This window comes from Hypanus sabinus, chromosome 18 (assembly GCF_030144855.1).
Source record: "Hypanus sabinus isolate sHypSab1 chromosome 18, sHypSab1.hap1, whole genome shotgun sequence".
NCBI lineage: Eukaryota > Metazoa > Chordata > Chondrichthyes > Myliobatiformes > Dasyatidae > Hypanus > Hypanus sabinus.
Window position 1 is genome coordinate 33,137,286 of NC_082723.1, and position 19,270 is coordinate 33,156,555.

At 47.8% G+C, this 19,270-nt stretch overlaps 1 protein-coding gene across 2 annotated transcripts in view; it reads left to right on the forward strand.

The window, feature by feature from the left end:
• Positions 1-19,270, forward strand: part of LOC132407467 (multiple epidermal growth factor-like domains protein 9) — a 205,789-nt gene that overhangs the window by 132,005 nt on the left and 54,514 nt on the right. For both annotated transcript variants that reach the window (XM_059994038.1, XM_059994039.1), the window contains exon 3: positions 14,277-14,416. In XM_059994038.1, the coding sequence (XP_059850021.1) occupies positions 14,277-14,416 (140 nt within the window). The remainder of the gene's footprint in view (positions 1-14,276; positions 14,417-19,270) is intronic.

Below are 19,270 nucleotides of genomic sequence, written 5' to 3' on the forward strand. Positions count from 1 at the left end.
GGTTGATGGGACTGGGGGCAGATTTAGTTTGTCATGGACGAGGTGGACCGAAGGGCTATAGTGTTTTATGACTGTAACTCATTTTCAAGGATTCTACAACAAATGGTCACAGTGTTATTTATTTATTTATTTATTTATTATTATTTTCTTTTTGTATTTGCACATGTTGTCTTCATTTGTCAAGTCAAGTCAACTTTGCACACTGCTTGTCAGTCTTTGTAGTTTCTCATTTATTCTACGGTGTTTCTTTGTGAATGCCTGCAAGGAAATGAATCTCAGAGTTAAGTATGGTGACAAAGACTCGGCTTGATAAGACGTATACCTTGAACTTAACTATGGAGAATTGGTCCAGGCTTTTCCCTAGAACGGAAAACTACCTGTGAAGTTGCCGTTCAATTCTGCCAGATGTCTTTATCTGCGTAATTTGCTCAGAGGGGTGGCGTTAATGAAAGATCAAAGACCCTCAGCTGGGGACGGCTGGGCTGCATAAGACTGGTGTCATGGAGGAGAATGTTAGTGTGGACTGTTATCAGATGAACATGTGTTACACAATCTGTTCCCTTACAAATTCAAGTGAAAACAGATTGTACCCGGTAGCTGTTCTCACTCTTTCCTTTGTGTAAAATAGAATCTTTATAGATTTTTTTCCCCTAAACAACAGACCACATTTACCACAGAACCGAATGGAAATCTCCGCCGCAGTCCTTCTGAGACAGATTCTCATGCAGCCGCTATGTTTGTATATCGCCATATGAAAATAAAAACATCCATTGCCTTTTCCTGACTTTCTGATCACTGGCAGCTCCCCCCCCCCCACCCAATGTTTGAAGAGAGGTTCGGGCAATAAAAACTGACCACGTTAGCTACACCCAGCTCTGTGTCTTAAACACAAGAGATTCTGCAGATGCTGGAAATCCTGACACACACAAAATGCCGGTGGAACTCAGCAGCTCAGGCAGAGTCGATGTAGGGAAATAAACAGCTGGCACTTCAGGCTGACGTCCTTCATCAGGACCAATGTAGGATCGTGGTCTGAAACATCAGCTGTTGACTGCCACCGCGGTATTGATGCTGCCTGTCCAGCCGAGTTCATGTCTGCTTCTGTGCTTTCAGAATTAGGTTTAGTATCACTGCCATATATCATGAAATTTGTTTTTTTTTATGACAGTGTTTTTTTATGCAAAACATAGTAATAAAAACTGTAAATTACAATAAGACATGCAGTGGAGTCTGGTTAATTAGGATATTTTGGCCCAATTAAGCAGCTGCCCCAATTACTAAAAATGTCATGGAAATAGTTAAAAAGGTATTTAAAAAAAAAGGACAAACTAAGTAACAAATTCTGTATTTAAATGAAATACAGCACAAATTAAAACACCCCCTATAGTACTACAGTATTATAAAATTGCATTAGTTCCTAATTGATGAAGGAATTCATCCAGTGTGTGATGCCGCGTTCTTTTGATGATCTGAAAATAAACAATATCAGTTCAATACCTTCATACAAAGCTTTCAAGGATTGCATTCTCCAATCTTCATTTTCATTATAACAGTCAAGATTATTATCAATTCCTTCAAATTCTTCACAGTTCCTAACTTGTTAAAGTGGTGAAATCGTGAATGCACTGTCCTTCCTCTCCCCCGTCCTGTCATCTCTGACCACGGTAATGCCGTGTCTCTCCCTGTCCAGTAATCCCTGACCACGGGAACACTGTCTCTCGCTGTCCGGTGATCGCTGACCACGGGAACACTGTCTCCCCTTGTCCGGTGATCCCTGACCACGGGAACACTGTCTCCCCTTGTCCGGTGATCCCTGACCATGGGAACACTGTCTCCCCCTGTCCGGTGGTCCCTGATCCTGGGAACACTGTCTCCCCCATCCGGTGATCCCTGACCCTGGGAACACTGTCTCCCCCTGTCCTGTGATCCCTGACCACGGAAACACTGTCTCCCCCATCCGGTGATCCCTGACCACGGGAACACTGTCTCCCCCATCCGGTGATCCCTGACCACGGGAACACTGTCTCCCCCATCCGGTGATCCCTGACCACGGGAACACTGTCTCCCCCATCCGGTGGTCCCTGACCCTGGGAACACTGTCTCCCCCTGTCTGGTGGTCCCTGATCCTGGGAACACTGTCTCCCCCATCCGGTGATCCCTGACCACGGGAACACTGTCTCCCCCATCCGGTGATCCCTGACCATGGGAACACTGTCTCCCCTTGTCCGGTGGTACCTGACCACGGGAACACTGTCTCCCCCATCCGGTGATCCCTGACCACGGGAATACTGTCTCCCCTTGTCCGGTGGTACCTGACCTCGGAAACACTGTCTCCCCCATCCGGTGATCCCTGACCCTGGGAACACTGTCTCCCCTTGTCCGGTGATCCCTGACCCTGGGAACACTGTCTCCCCCATCCAGTGATCCCTGACCCTGGGAACACTGTCTCCCCCATCCGGTGATCCCTGACCCTGGGAACACTGTCTCCCCTTGTCCGGTGATCCCTGACCCTGGGAACACTGTCTCCCCCATCCGGTGATCCCTGACCCTGGGAACACTGTCCCCCCCATCCAGTGATCCCTGACCATGGGAACACTGTCTCCCCTTGTCCGGTGATCGCTGACCACGGGAACACTGTCTCCCCTTGTCCGGTGATCGCTGACCACGGGAACACTGTCTCCCCTTGTCCGGTGGTAGCTGACCATGGGAACACTGTCTCCCCCATCCGGTGATCCCTGACCTCGGGAACACTGTCTCCCCCATCCGGTGATCCCTGACCACGGGAACACTGTCTCCCCCATCCGGTGATCCCTGACCACGGGAACACTGTCTCCCCCATCCGATGATCCCTGACCTCTGGAACACTGTCTCCCCTTGTCCGGTGATCCCTGACCTCGGGAACACTGTCTCCCCTTGTCCGGTGATCCCTGACCTCGGGAACACTGTCTCCCCCATCCAGTGATCCCTGACCACGGGAACACTGTCTCCCCCATCCGGTGATCCCTGACCACGGGAACACTGTCTCCCCCATCCGGTGATCCCTGACCTCGGGAACACTGTCTCCCCCATCCGGTGATCCCTGACCATGGGAACACTGTCTCCCCTTGTCCGGTGGTACCTGACCACGGGAACACTGTCTCCCCCTGTCCGGTGATCCCTGACCCTGGGAACACTGTCTCCCCCTGTCCGGTGATCCCTGACCCTGGGAACACTGTCTCCCCTTGTCCGGTGGTACCTGACCACGGGAACACTGTCTCCCCCTGTCCGGTGATCCCTGACCACGGGAACACTGTCTCCCCTTGTCCGGTGATCCCTGACCACGGGAACACTGTCTCCCCTTGTCCGGTGATCCCTGACCATGGGAACACTGTCTCCCCTTGTCCGGTGATCCCTGACCCTGGGAACACGTCTCCCCCTGTCCGGTGGTCCCTGACCCTGGGAACACTGTCTCCCCCTGTCCGGTGATCCCTGATCCTGGGAACACTGTCTCCCCCATCCGGTGATCCCTGACCACGGGAACACTGTCTCCCCTTGTCCGGTGATCCCTGACCACGGGAACACTGTCTCCCCTTGTCCGGTGGTACCTGACCTCGGAAACACTGTCTCCCCCATCTGGTGATCCCTGACCCTGGGAACACTGTCTCCCCCATCCAGTGATCCCTGACCTCGGGAACACTGTCTCCCCCATCCAGTGATCCCTGACCACGGGAACACTGTCTCCCCTTGTCCGGTGATCCCTGACCCTGGGAACACTGTCTCCCCCATCCGGTGATCCCTGACCCTGGGAACACTGTCTCCCCTTGTCCGGTGATCCCTGACCTCGGGAACACTGTCTCCCCTTGTCCGGTGATCCCTGACCCTGGGAACACTGTCTCCCCCATCCAGTGGTACCTGACCACGGGAACACTGTCTCCCCCATCCGGTGATCCCTGACCTCGGGAACACTGTCTCCCCTTGTCCGGTGGTACCTGACCCTGGGAACACTGTCTCCCCCATCCAGTGGTACCTGACCATGGGAACACTGTCTCCCCCATCCGGTGGTACCTGACCATGGGAACACTGTCTCCCCTTGTCCGGTGATCGCTGACCATGGGAACACTGTCTCCCCCATCCGGTGATCCCTGACCTCGGGAACACTGTCTCCCCTTGTCCGGTGGTACCTGACCCTGGGAACACTGTCTCCCCCATCCAGTGGTACCTGACCATGGGAACACTGTCTCCCCCATCCGGTGGTACCTGACCATGGGAACACTGTCTCCCCCTGTCCGGTGATCGCTGACCACGGGAACACTGTCTCCCCCATCCGGTGATCGCTGACCACGGGAACACTGTCTCCCCTTGTCCGGTGGTACCTGACCATGGGAACACTGTCTCCCCCATCCGGTGATCCCTGACCTCGGGAACACTGTCTCCCCCATCCGGTGATCCCTGACCACGGGAACACTGTCTCCCCCATCCGGTGATCCCTGACCACGGGAACACTGTCTCCCCCATCCGGTGATCCCTGACCTCGGGAACACTGTCTCCCCTTGTCCGGTGATCCCTGACCTCGGGAACACTGTCTCCCCTTGTCCGGTGATCCCTGACCTCGGGAACACTGTCTCCCCTTGTCCGGTGATCCCTGACCTCGGGAACACTGTCTCCCCCACCCGGTGATCCCTGACCACGGGAACACTGTCTCCCCCATCCGGTGATCCCTGACCTCGGGAACACTGTCTCCCCCATCCGGTGATCCCTGACCACGGGAACACTGTCTCCCCCACCCGGTGATCCCTGACCACGGGAACACTGTCTCCCCCATCCGGTGATCCCTGACCTCGGGAACACTGTCTCCCCCATCCAGTGATCCCTGACCATGGGAACACTGTCTCCCCTTGTCCGGTGATCCCTGACCTCGGGAACACTGTCTCCCCCATCCAGTGATCCCTGACCATGGGAACACTGTCTCCCCTTGTCCGGTGGTACCTGACCACGGGAACACTGTCTCCCCCTGTCCAGTGATCCCTGTCTTCAACCGTACACATGTATACCACCAAACGAAACAATGTGCCTCTGACCCACGGAGCACAACACAGTGCATATAACTCGCACACATAACACACAAATTAATATTACTACAAATAAATTAACAGATAATAAGATGCATTAATGATACAAGTCAAAAAGGAAACTATATAGTGTTACTGTTGCTTCATACGCGATGAGACCTGGGTGGTGGCACGAGTCCAGTCGACTTTCAGCCTGGGAGAAAATGTTGTTTTCCATCCTACCAGTCCTTGTGCTAATGCTGCAGTACCTCCTGCCTGGTGATAGGGGGTCAGAGAGATTGTTGGACACGGGAAGTATCACTGACAATGCTTAGGACACCACTGTGGATGAGTGCTGGGCATATATTGGCAGGACACTGGCCTTCTGTCTCGCACTGGCTGGAGAGTTACTGAGGCCCGTCTCAGCATAGGCTAGTGGCACTGACAGTGTGCTACGTGTGTTGATCCATTTGCTGAGTGTATATTGGGTGTGACTAACTGGGGAGCCTGCTACTGCCCAATGGATCAAACACTCATTGTGCTGTGAATGAGGGAAATAGACATCATCCGGGATGCAATCTGACCTCTTGACTGGTAACTTCACTCAAGCAGGGCAAATTCTTTGTAATTATATGAAAGAGCATATGCAAAGTTGGTAGGACCATGCTTCACCAATCGGCATGCTTCCTTTAATAGAGGACTCCAGGACCAGAGGGACATCCACTCAGAACAGAGACGAGGAGGAATTTCTTTAGCTAGAGAGTGGTGGATCTGTGGACTTCAGCCAGAGACGGCTGTAAATGGCCAAGTCATTAGGTATATTTAAAGTGGAGGTTGATGGGTTCTTGATTAGTCCGGGCATCAAAGGTTAGAGGGAGAAGGCAGGAGAATGGGGTTGAGTTGGCTATTAATCCACCTTACAGTCCAAAGATACCCAGGTGAGTAGGTCATTGTAACTTGTCCTGTGATTAGGCTCGGGTTAAGTTGGGGGTTGCTGGGTGGTGCGGCTTGAAGGGCTGGAAGGCCCTGTACTGTGCTGGATGTCAAATAAATAAATAGAAGTCAGTCATACTGTAATGTTAAATCGGACTCAATGGGCTGAAAGGCCTAATTCTGTTTCTCTGTCTTATGGTCTTATTTTATCTGTCTGTCTTTGCAGAGAAGTCCTGCCATGTCCTGTTGGGAATAACTGAGTCAGCCAGGGGAAGGGGTTGGGCATACTGTGAGGATGAGAATCTAAGGACTGACTGAATGTCCTCGTTACAGGGCAGCACTGTATCACAGAGTTTAGCAGCAACTGCCGCTGTCTGTGAGGAGCCCGTACCTTCTCCCTTTCACTCTGTGGGTTTCCTCTGGGTGCTGCACTTTCTTCCCACGTTCCAAAGACGTATGGCTTAAGGTTAGTAAGCTGTGGACGTGCTAGGAGGGAACTGATAAACGACGAGTACGCACAGGTTTTATTTGGCCATTGGGAAACAGTGATTCCATTGATCATCGTGAAGGATTCCCACCCTCCCTGCCCATGGACTACTTGTCCCACTCCCATCAGGGAGGAGGCTACGTAGCATCCACACCAGGACCACCAGACTCAAAAACAGTTACTTCCCCCCCCAAGCAGTGAGGCTGATCAACACCTCCACATCCCCTAACCCACCCTCCACATCCCCTAACCCACCCCTCCTCACCCCCTAACCCACCCCTGCTCACCCCTAACGCACCCCTCCACATCCCCTAACCCACCCCTCCACATCCCCTAACCCACCCCTCCACATCCCCTAACCCACCCCTCCTCACCCCCTAACCCACCTCTGCTCACCCCTAACGCACCCCTCCACATCCCCTAACCCACCTCACCTCATCCCCTAACCCACCCGCCCTCACTTCCTAAACCACCTCTCCTCACCCCCTAACCCACCCCTCCACATCCCCTAACCCACCTCACCTCATCCCCTAACCCACCCGCCCTCACTCCCTAAACCACCTCTCCTCACCCCCTAACCCACCCCTCCACATCCCCTAACCACCCCTCCACATCCCCTAACCACCCCTCCACACCCCCAACCACCCCTCCACATCCCCTAACCCACCCCTCCACATCCCCTAACCACCCCTCCACACCCCCAACCACCCCTCCACATCCCCTAACCCACCCCTCCACATCCCCTAACCACCCCTCCACATCCCCTAACCACCCCTCCACATCCCCTAACCACCCCTCCACACCCCCAACCACCCCTCCACATCCCCTAACCACCCCTCCACATCCCCAATCACCCCTCCACATCCCCATCCACCCCTCCACATCCCCTAACCCACCCCTCCACATCCCCTAACCACCCCTCCACATCCCCTAACCACCCCTCCACACCCCCAACCACCCCTCCACATCCCCTAACCACCCCTCCACATCCCCTAACCACCCCTCCACACCCCCAACCACCCCTCCACATCCCCTAACCACCCCTCCACATCCCCAATCACCCCTCCACATCCCCTAACCACCCCTCCACACCCCCAACCACCCCTCCACATCCCCTAACCACCCCTCCACACCCCCAACCACCCCTCCACATCCCCTAACCACCCCTCCACATCCCCTAACCACCCCTCCACATCCCCAATCACCACTACTTCATCATTTCCTGTCAGTCACTTTATGTACAGACACTCCTGGACCTAGTGTCACTTCATGGACAATCTATATCAATTTATGTGCAGTTTATAGGCATTCTTACATATTTAATTTTTTCTTCTTTGCTCTTGTGTACCAGAAATGATATTAAACATTCTTGAATCTTGATTTGATCTTAACTGCCTATCTAGTTGTCATAACCCTGTAACTCTGAATTGATTTATATTTATTGTTTATTATTTTTTTAATTACTTATTGTTCTTTATCTTATTGTGTGTTGTTTTTTTGTGCTGCATCTGATCCGGAGTAACGATTATTTTGTTCTCTTTTACATTTGTGTACTGGGAATGACATTAAACAATCTTGAATGCTGAACTGCAGTGAAATTACCTGCCCAGTGATACCCAAAGTTCAGATTCTGTCTCACCATGATTACCGTGCATTTAGACTCCGCTAATGTTTACACTGAAATCCTACTGATGGGTAATAATGACCACAAAACTACTGAATGTTACCAAAACTCTCTGGGCCACAGGCTGGCCTGATCCATTGGGGGTTTTTCTAATTCCAGTGTGATACATTCTTAAATGCTTTTCGATATGGCTAAATGAGAGCCTAGATTCAAAGGCTGGGTAGTAAATTCTGGCCCTGCTGCTTATGAGAGCCTAGATTCAAATGCCAGGGAGCGTATGCTGGCCCTGCCTGATTAGTGAATAAATAAGAAGGAACAGGAGGCAACACACACAAAATGTAGAGGAACTTAGATCAGGCAACTTCAAGAGAGGGGACTAAACAGTCAATGTTTTGGGCTGAGATATCCTCAGGACTGGAAAGAAAGGGGGAAGATATCAGAGTAAGACAGTGGGGGGATAGGGAAGGGGGACAAGCTGGAAGGTGAGGCAGGTAAGGGAGATGAAGTGTCTCAAAACCCAATTCTTACCACCTGCAAAGAAGTACATTTATTAAAACTATTGTTGGTTTATCACTGGACAGAACAGCGTGCTGCAATTTCCATGAATAGGCCGTGTCTCTGTGCACAGGTCATTCACCCGTGCTGTTCTACCCTGGGAACCAAGTGTGCATTCAGGTCTTGCGTCTTCGGCAGTCGTCATAGCAACATCTGAAGGCGGCAGCTAGGGAATAAATTAAACCTTGGCTTTTTATAAAAGTAAGAGCATATCTATTGGGCTGACAGATCATTACCAGACAGTGGACTTGAGCAGAGCATTCTGAAGGAGACGTTCAGTGATTAGCAACAGGATGAACATTTAATCTGGCTCTTTAGGAAAACTGTTGGCTCCTGCTTGCTGAATACACGACTACCTTCTCAACTCAGTACTGATTATATCAAAATGACCTGGTAGTTCAGTTGGAGATTTTTAAAAAGAAATGTTTCCTGGTGGAGCTGACTTGGTTTAAGTTGTCTTTGATCTGTTGAGAATCTAGCAAGGATTAAAGATTGGCTTTATTCTCCAGATACATTTCTGTGGTTTGGGAATTTGCTGTGGTGTGTTGGTCAGGGTGGGACATGCAACAAAAAACATCAACATTCAACAATTGTAAAGAATAAAGAATTGTATAAAAATAAAGTTAGAGGTTAAAGTAGGAATTTGGAATCAAATGTGTATAAATACATAAATACCTGCATGTATTTACAATGTAAACAGTGGTTTAAAGCATTTTGCGTGCAGTGATGGGGAGGGGGTAGAATAGATCGAAGGAGGTAGGAGGGGGAAAACAGGAATAGTTATTCAGATGAACTGCCTGGGGGAAGAAAGTTCTGAAGTAATGAGAGGTTTTTGTTTTAATATACTTTAGTGCTTTCCGGAAGGGAGCTTTTGGTGCAGGACAGGAGCGAGTGCTTTGACAAACTTTTATTGGCTTGTGGCAGACTCTGCTCAGCAGGCTTAGCGTTAGGTCACCACTTCAGCTTCCTGAGCCCCTCTCTTGGCAGGTCCGCATAATATTGAATTTGTTTTGATGAGCTGCTTGCTTTAAAACAACGTCTATTATCTACAGCATCCCCCTGGTGTCAGTAGTAATTCTCTGTTTATCAGGGAGTCATTGAACACAACAGCACAGAACTGGGCCCTTCGGCCCATCCAGTTCATGCCAGACCATTTAAACTGCCTACTCCCATTGACCTGCACCGAGACTACAGCCCTCCATAACCCTCTCATCCATGTACCCATCCAAACGTCCCTTGAATGCTGCACTCAAACTCACATCCACCTCTTGTGCTGCCAGCTCATTCCATCCTCTCACCACCCTCTGAGCGAAGAAGTTCCCCCTCAGGGTCCTCTGAAACATTTCACCTTTCACCCTTAACTGATGACCTCTTGTTCTAGTCTCACCCAACCTGTGGAAAAAGCCTGCTTGCATTTACCCTGTCTATACCCTTCATAATGCTTGTATACCTCTGTCAAATCTCCCATGTTCTTCTGTGCTCTGTTATCAGAGCATTGGGTAATCTTGTAGCTACAACACTGATTGAGGCCACTTAGAGAACTGCTCTAGGTGAGGGGCCCTAACCTCGGGCATTACACTGTCTGGTCCCATGTGGTCCCTGCAGTCTGACACCAGGTATTTTAGTTGAGGTTGTGATGTAGATTTCAGCAGCGCACACCATTGCTGATGCCTGGCTTAAAATGAAGGTCTACCTAAAGAGACATTCACAAATTCCAAGCATATAAAGTGTGTTGGAACTCAGTGATAAGAGGCATAGATCATGTGGATAGGCAGAGACCTTTCCCCAGGGTGGAAATGACAAATACAAAGAAGCACAATTTTCAGGTGATTGGAGGAGAGGATAGGGGGATGTCAGAGCTAAGTTTTTTACACAGAGAGGTGGGTGTATTGAACACACTGCTCAGGGTGGTGGTAAAGACAGATGCATTGGGGACATTTAAGAGACTCTTAGATAGACACACGGAGGATAGAAAAGTGAAAAGCTCTGTGGGAGGGAAGGGTTAGATCGATTTTAGAGTAGGTTATAAGGTTGACACAACACTATGTACTGAAGGGCCTGTACTATATATGTTCTATGTTCCTGGAGGCTGTGGACATGTAGGCATTTGGCATCTTGGTTAAGCTGCTTCTGAGGGGGAAGCAGACAGAAAGGTGAGCTTATAATGTGGCTGAGGATATAACCAAGGAACTGGGAACTGTCATTCCAGTTCACAGCTAATGACCCTTGTGAGTTCGGTGAAACTCTGCTGTTTCAAACACAGTACTGTTGCTGTTAACATGGCTCCTATTGCCACATTTTCAAACCAGGATGCAAGTTATTGCTAAAAGCAGTTGAAGTAAGAAACTAATTTAATCTTGTACATCTTGCTTAAGATTTCCAGCATCTGCAGAATCTCTTGTGTTTAATCTTGTAAATAACTTTATGAGTGGAAAGAACTGGATTGATCTTTGGAGAAATAATCAGTGTGAAATTTACTTAAGGACCAGTAAATCAGCTCATGAACAGTTTTAGACATAGCAGTTCATGAGAAAAGAATCGCATCCATTGTCTCAGGTAGATGGAAGTTCTCAGATAGATAATGTAAGACTCTCAAACTGTAGTCAAGAGTTCTTGATAAATGTTCTATGTATGTAGCTCCATCACACGTCAAACAAACAAACACTCTCTTTACTCATGAGAAGTTGGACAGCCAGCTCCTTTTTCCTAGCATAGAAATGGGTAATATGACAGGATATACTTTTAAGGTCCTTATGAAGGGACTTGAGCCAAAACATCGACTGCTTTTCCCACTCTATAGATGCTGCCTGAACTGCTCCAGCATTTTGTGTGTGTTGCTCGGGATTTCCAGCATCTGCAGAATCCCTTGTGTTTATGATCACCAGCTGTGTCTGGTTTCTCCAGTGTAGAGGGGAGCACACTGTGAGCACTGAACACACCACACAATTTACAAGTTTGCTGATGACACCATTGTTGTTGGCTGTATCAAAGATGGTGATGAATCAGCATACAGAAGGGAGATTGAAAATTTGGCTGAGTGATGTAATAACAACAACCTTTCACTTAATGTCAATAAGACCAAGGAACTGATAGTAGACTTTAAGAGAGGAAAACCAGAAGTCCATGAGCCAATAATGATCAGAGGTAGAGAGGATCTGTAAACTCCTGGGTGTCTGTATCTCAGAAGACCTATCCTGGGCCCATCATATAATTGCGAAGAAAGCACAACAGTGCCTCTTCTTCCTCAGGAGTCTGTGGAGATTCAGCATGTCACTGAAAATCTTGGCAAACGACTATAGAAGTGTGGTGGGAAGTGTGTATTTTATAGGCTGCGTTACGGCCTGGTGTGGGAACACCAATGCTTTTGAGTGGAAAATCCTACAAAAGGTAGTGGATTCAGCCCAGTACATCATGGGTAAAACCCTCTGACAATTGAGCACATCTACATAAAACTTTGCCGCAGAAAAGCAACATCCATCATCAAAGATCCTCACCACCCAGGACACATTCTTTTCTCACTGCTGTCATCAGGTAGAAGGTCCAAGTGCCCCAGGAGTCACACCACCAGGTTCAAGAACAGTTACTACCCCTCAACCACCAGGCTCTTGAACAACAGGGGATAGCTACACTTATTTATAGTGTTATTTATTTATTTATTTGTCTGCATTTGCGGTTTGTTTATACATTTGCTAAGTGCAGTATACCCACAGAAAAGGGTTGTATGTGGTGACATGTGTGTACTCTGAAAATAAATTGTACTTTGTACTTCTGAGCTTTGAATGTTGGGTTGGGTTTCCAGTCATCCCTATCTCACCTGTCCCTGCAAGCGGCACAAATGCTACACACCTGTTCCTACGCCTCCATTCAGGGCCCCAAACAGTACGTCCAGGTGAGGCAACGCTTCACTGTAAATCTTTCGGGGGTCATCTACTCTACCTGCTGCTCCCGGTGTGGGCTGCACTACATGGTTTAGACCTGACAGATTGGGGGACTGCTTTGCCGAGTACCTTCACTATGGCCACCACAAAAAAGTGGGATTTCCCAGTGGCCAACCATTTTAATTCCAATCCCCGTCCCTATTCCAACATGTCGCACCATAGCCTACTCTACTCCCTCAATGAGGCCGTTCTTGGGATAGAGGAACAACACCTCGTATTCTATCTTGGTTGACTCCAACCTGATAGCATGAGTGTCGATTTCTCCAACTTCTGGTAATTTCTCTCTTTCCCCCTTTTCTCTTTTTCCACTCTGGTTCCCCTCCTACCTTTTACTCTTACTTCTCCTCACCTGCCTGTCACCTCCTCCAGGTCCCCTCCTCCTTCCCTTTTTCCCATGGTCCATTCGCCTCTCCTATCAGATTCCTTCCCCAGCCCTTTACCTCTAACACCTATCAACTTCCTGCTTCACACTTCATTCCCACCCACCCGGTCTCACCACCTTCCCCTCTCCTCCACCTTTTAATTCTGGCTTCTTCCCCCTTGCTTCCCAGTCCTGATGAATGGTCTGGCCTGAAACATCTCAGAGTGACCACATTCTAGAATCAGCAGCTGCTTTCCCTCAGTGCTAAATACTCCTGTAAAGTGGTAACAATGACTTAATGTTTGCTTGTTCTGTTCAATTTTTTTGTGTAACACAAACAAGGGAAAGTCTGTTAACGGTGGGACGTTTACCGAGCAGTAACATAGTCCTAGTGGCTTCAGTGGGAGTTTTCGCTCTTCACAGGGCATTGATATGATGACAGTCCAGAACACACCCTCTCGTCTTATGTACAGCTTTGCTGTTCTTTTGAGGAAATAAATAGACTCCCATTACCACACTTTTAAAGATGAACTTTATTTGTCACATCTACATCGAAACATACAGTGAAATGTGTCGCTCGTGTCAAGTCAAATCAGTGAGATGTGGTGGAGTAGCCTGTAAGTGTTATCACAATTCTGGCACCATCATAGCAACCCAACAAGTTATTAACCCAAACCTTTACGTCTTTGGACTGTGGGAGGAAACCAGAGCACCCGAAGGGAATGCTTGCGGTCATGAGGAGAATGTACAGACTCCTTACAGACAGTGGCGGAATGGAACCCAGGGCTCTGTGACTGTAATACCATTACACTCACCACTACACTACCCTGCAGATTGACTTGATCAATGAATGATCCTTTTCAGAACATATTTAAGAAGGTACTTTATCAAATTTTCTTGAAGGTTAGTAGGAGAAATGACTCTGAAATGATTGAACTTCTGCCCAGTGCTTCCCATACAACTTCTGTGGCTGTGTATCCACTTCAGAATTTCTGGAAGAGTCATTTTCAGGGACAGAGAGCAATCCTTAAATTGTGGACTTAATTAATTTACTAAAACTGCCCTCAGTGAGTAAGGGAACAGAGTTCTCAAAACCGGTGTATGTCACACAACAACTGTACAGATAAAATAATCTGCATAGCTGGGCGGAATTATTCAGAGAAAATGAATTCTACGTACGTGCTCTTTTTTTACACTGAAAGGTTCTGCTTACTATGAACTTAAATTTCTGTAAAACCCCACAAGTCTATTAATCATTTTTAAACAATGTATTGAAAATGCAATAGGTGTTTCTATGTAATCCAGGAAAATTTCCCAGCTCTGACTTGTTCTCGTTGGAATTTTTCTACAGCATGGGAAAGTGCCATTGCAAACCTGGGGTGACCGGTCCAAAGTGTAGCCAGTGCCAGCCACTGCATTACCAGCTGAATGACACTGGATGTAAACCTTGCCAGTGTAACAACCTCTCACTGATGTGTGACTCCAGAGCAGGTACGTGTGACCCTGGAAAAGATGGGTGTGGCCCCAGAACAGGTACGTGTGGGGTGTCCTCCACATGTCACATATAGATTCCACACTATATTGTGAGGCTGCATGTGGAGTACTGGGTACAGTTTTGATCACCTTGTTCTAGGAAAGACCCTGTGAAGATGGAGAGGAGAGAATTACAGGGATGCTGACTGGGGGCCTAGGTTATAGAGGGGAGACGTTTAGAAGAGACCTAAGCACATTGGTTGTTTATCTGCATAGTTGCATTTACTGTGTAGACATATGTCTTTGTTCGACTGTGAACGTGAGGTGTGTTGTTTTTCATTAATTCTATTGCAGTGTTGCTTTGCTTTCTGGCTTCCTGCAAGAAAATGAATCTCAGGGTTTTATATAGTGATGTATCTGTACTTTGATAATAAATTTACTTTGAATTTTGAGAGGAATTTCTTTGCACAGAGGGTAGTGGATTGTCACCTTGTCGTGGTGGAGAAGCTTGTGAGGTCCTGAGATCCCGAGAGCGATGCTGTCTGGACCTATGCACCTGGTAGGGTCACCCATGGCGGTAAGGTCGAGGGTGAGGTCCCTGACAAGGAACAATCCAACCAAGACCTCAACGGGGAACAGGCGGACGAAGTTACTTTGAACTGAACGGCTGTGAAGGTGGATGAAGGCTGTAACAAATCCATCAGCTCCTGTCATCGTGGTTTCCATGCCATTGGAATCAGTTGGTTGATTTGTGAAGTATCGTGTGCTTCTTGGAGTGCAACATCAAGTATACGTTAAACAAATACACGCACGGGCCTTCGCTCTGTGATAGACCATTATCCTTGACCTCAAGGGATAGCCATGACGAGTGTGTACCAGGAAAGAGCTGCCAAAGGAAATGGGCAGAGTGGGTACACTGCGACATTTAACAGACTTTTGGATCGATACATGGGGCAACTTTAACTCCAGGGAGGATGCTGTGGTGAGCGTGGACCAGTTGGGCTAAATGGCCTGTTTCCAGGCTGTATAACTCTGAGTCCAACAGGCCAGTCACCCTGGGCATAGATTATTGGCAGGAGCAGAGGGGACAGTAGAAGGACAGTGGAGAAGGACTTAAGGCACTTGAACGAGATATTTTGACGTGGGAGTGGCTGATATGTCACGAATTCCTCCTCGGGCTGAGGAGTTGCGTGAGGAGTTTCATTAATGAGTCATGAGATGTTGTAAATTCTTGGAGAGGTTACATCATCATGTGTCAACAGCTATATCCTCCACCAGTGGAATAAACTTTGCAGTAATCAGCTGTCGTATCTGGTGTATGACAGAAGAATCAAGGATCAATTTTACCTGCCATATATATTTACATAAATTAGGAATTGGCTCTGGTGTGTTGGTCAGGGTGTGACAAGCAACAGAAAACAACAACATTCAACAATTACACAGAATAAACAGTTACATAAAACAAGATAGAGTATAAAGATAGAGTATGGAATAAAAGTTCGAAGTGAAATTAAATTTATTACCAAAGTACAGTCGGCCTTCCTTATCCGCGGGGGATTGGTTCCGAGACCCCTGCCCCCCCCCGCGGATACCAAAAATTGCGGATGCTCAAGTCCCTTATTTAAGCCGTCTCAGTGGAGTGGTCTTTAGAACCCAGCGGAACCCCGGACTTTATTTAACATGTTCAGTGCGGTGGACATCAGGACCTGGCGGCGCAGCTCTGAATCTGCAGTGTTTCTGTTCACGAAAATAATCACGATCACGATTGAAAATAAGGTGGAAGTAATAAAGCGATCGGAGAGAGGTGAAACGCCATCGGTCATTGGAAAAGCGTTAGGCTACGTCGGTCAACGATTGGAACAATTTTAATGGAGCATGCGAAAGGCCCTGCCCCGATGAAAGCTACAATTATTACTAAACAACGCAGTGGTTTAATTATTGAAATACGTATGTTTCTTAAGTGTTTTATATGCATAGAAAGGTAAAATATATACTATATACTAAGAAAAACGTTTGACTAACGCGAAATAATACTGGATGTACATGTTCCGCCTTCAAATCTGACTTAAAGACGGACTCAGGAATGGAACTCATTCATAACCCGGGGACTGCTTGTACTTTTAATTCATTTCTAGATTACTTATAATACCTAGTACAATGTAAATGCTATGTAAATAGTTGTTATACTGTATTGTTTAGGGAATAATGACAAGAAAAAGTAGTCTGTACATGCTCAAACAACGAGTGCTGGAGAGAGAACTTCCGGGTTTTCCCGATCCGCAGTTGGTTGAATCTGTGTATGCAGAATCCACGGATAAAAAGGGCAGTCTGTACATATATGTCACCATATACAATTCTGAGATTCATTTTATGCCTGTTTTCAGAAATACCAGCATGTATTTACATTGTAAACTACATTAAACTGTCCGACCCATCATCAGCAAGTTACGTTCGGAATTGGTCCCAAAAAGCGTTTATAAGTATTTACGCAGAATATTGAAGGGAAGGATGATTAGGAACTTGATGGTTTGACAGATCCAGGTTCAATCCTGACCTCAGCTGCTCTCTGTGTGGAACTTGCACATTCTTCCTGTGCAGGAGTTGCTCAGATCCGTCAGGTGAGTACAGGCAGGTGTGTATGCAGTTTAACTACCATCTGTAGGGCTGAATCACTAGGCATCGCGCAAGTCCTTGACATTCTCTGTCAGGCACCAATTACCATCTTATACCACCTGGGGGTAATTTTAACCCATAACCTTTCATTAACTTCGTAAGAATGGCACTTCCCTGCCTGTGATGTCTATGTTGCTATGCAACAGTAGAACAGCAGTTAAATACTTTAATCAACATCCTTCTGGTTCCTGATATTTTGCACGTATCCTCTTTAGTTATGTTGTACCTGTTTGGACCTGCCCACTTACCCACACAAAGACATGACTGAGCAGTTCGAGTTCCTCGCTTGGCCTTCTGTTGCCTGACTCTGCTCCTGGAGAGGGCACCCGGGTAGCATCGTGGTTAGTGCCACACTATTACCGTTCACAATGACATGATTTGGATTTCAATTACAACATTCTTTTTAAGGAGTTTGATGTTCCTCCCCATGTGCGTGTGTTTCCTCCAAGTGCTCTGGTTTCCTCCCACAATCCAAAGACGTACTGGTTAGTAGGTTAATTGGTCATTGTCATCTCCCCTGCTTTTAGGCTAGAGTTAATAGATGAGTCGCGGCCCGTGCAGCTCATTGGTCAGTTCCACAAAGCATCTCCTAAATAAATAAATAAAGGGACTGAAACCTTTCAGAGTGAGGAATATGTTGGGGTCATTTCTCCAAGGACCAGAGGGTAAGAGGAGTATTGCAGGAGTGAGTGGTGGAGCCAGTACAGAATAGATGGGATGAAAGGCCTCCTCCAGGGCATGACTCATTATTGATTCAGATTCTGATTTTTTTTAATCACATGTACAGTGAAACATACAATGAAATGGATTGTTTGCCTTAACAACCAACACACCTAAGGACGTACTGGGTTACTGCACATTTCAGTAAAAGCATAGCATGCCCATAATGTTCAGCAAACCAACACCGACAACAACAGCAAAACAAGCCCCTCTCCCCTCTCTGCCCTCTCTCTGTCTACCCCTCTGCCCCCTCTCTATCCCCCGTCTCCCCCCACTCCTGCCCCCTCCAGCTCTCCCTCTCCAACTCCCCCTCTCCCACCCCCACTCTCCCACCCCTCTCACACCCACCTCTCCCTCTCCACCCCTCCCCCACGCACACATACAACTTTCAGTGCCAGGACAGTCCACCTCAGGGCCTCCAGACTTGGGCTTGGGTTCTCAAACACTGGGACATCAGACTTCACGCCAGGTCCTGCTGAGTGCAGGTTTGATCTGAGGAGATTGGTAGTCACAGTGAACAAGGTGGACAGTAAGAGCCTTTCCCCAGGGTCAGGGACCCCAGAACCAGAGGGCACAAATATAAGGTAAGAGAGAGAGATCTGAAAGAGAGGTAACTCCTTTGCTCAGAGGGTAATGAGTACCTGCAATGAGCTGCCAGCGAAAGTGATTGTGGTGAGGTAAGTGGCAACATTGATGGGGCACTTGGATAGATATGTGCAGGGAAGGGTCCTTCACCCCTCCTCCTCTCACAACTAAATCAAGGAAAGTTTTCTAAATCGATATATAGATGTACCAACTAGAGAGGATGGAATATTAGATCTCCTATTAGGAAACGAGTTAGGATAAGTGACAGAAGTGTGTTTAGGGGAACACTTTAGTTCCAGTGGATCATAACACCATTGGTTTCAATTTGGTCATGGATAACGATAGATCTGGTCCTTGGGTTGAGGTACTAAACTGGGAAAAGGCCGATTTTGAAGAAATGAGAAAGGATCTAAAAAGGCAACATGAGTGAATCTGCAGATGCTGGAAATAAATAAAAACACAAAATGCTGGCAGAACTCAGCAGGCCAGACAGCATCTATGGGAGGAGCTAGTGACGACGTTTCAGGCCGAAACGAAGGGTTTTGGCCTGAAACGTCATCACTAGCTCCTCCCATAGATGCTGTCTGGCCTGCTGAGTTCTGCCAGCATTTTATGTTTTTATTAGGATCTACAAGTATTTGGATAGACAGGGACTTATTAGGGAGAGTCAGGGTGGCTTTGTGCGTGATAGGTCATGTTTAACCAATCTATTAGAGTTTTTCGGGGAGGTTACCAGGAAAGTGGATGAAGGGAAAGCCGTGGATGTTGTCTACATGGACTTCACTAAGGCCTTTGACAAGTTCCTGCATGGGAGGTTAGTTAGGCAGATTCAGTCACTAGGTATACATGTTGAGGAAGATGGTAGATGGGACATGGTTCCATTGGCTCAATGGG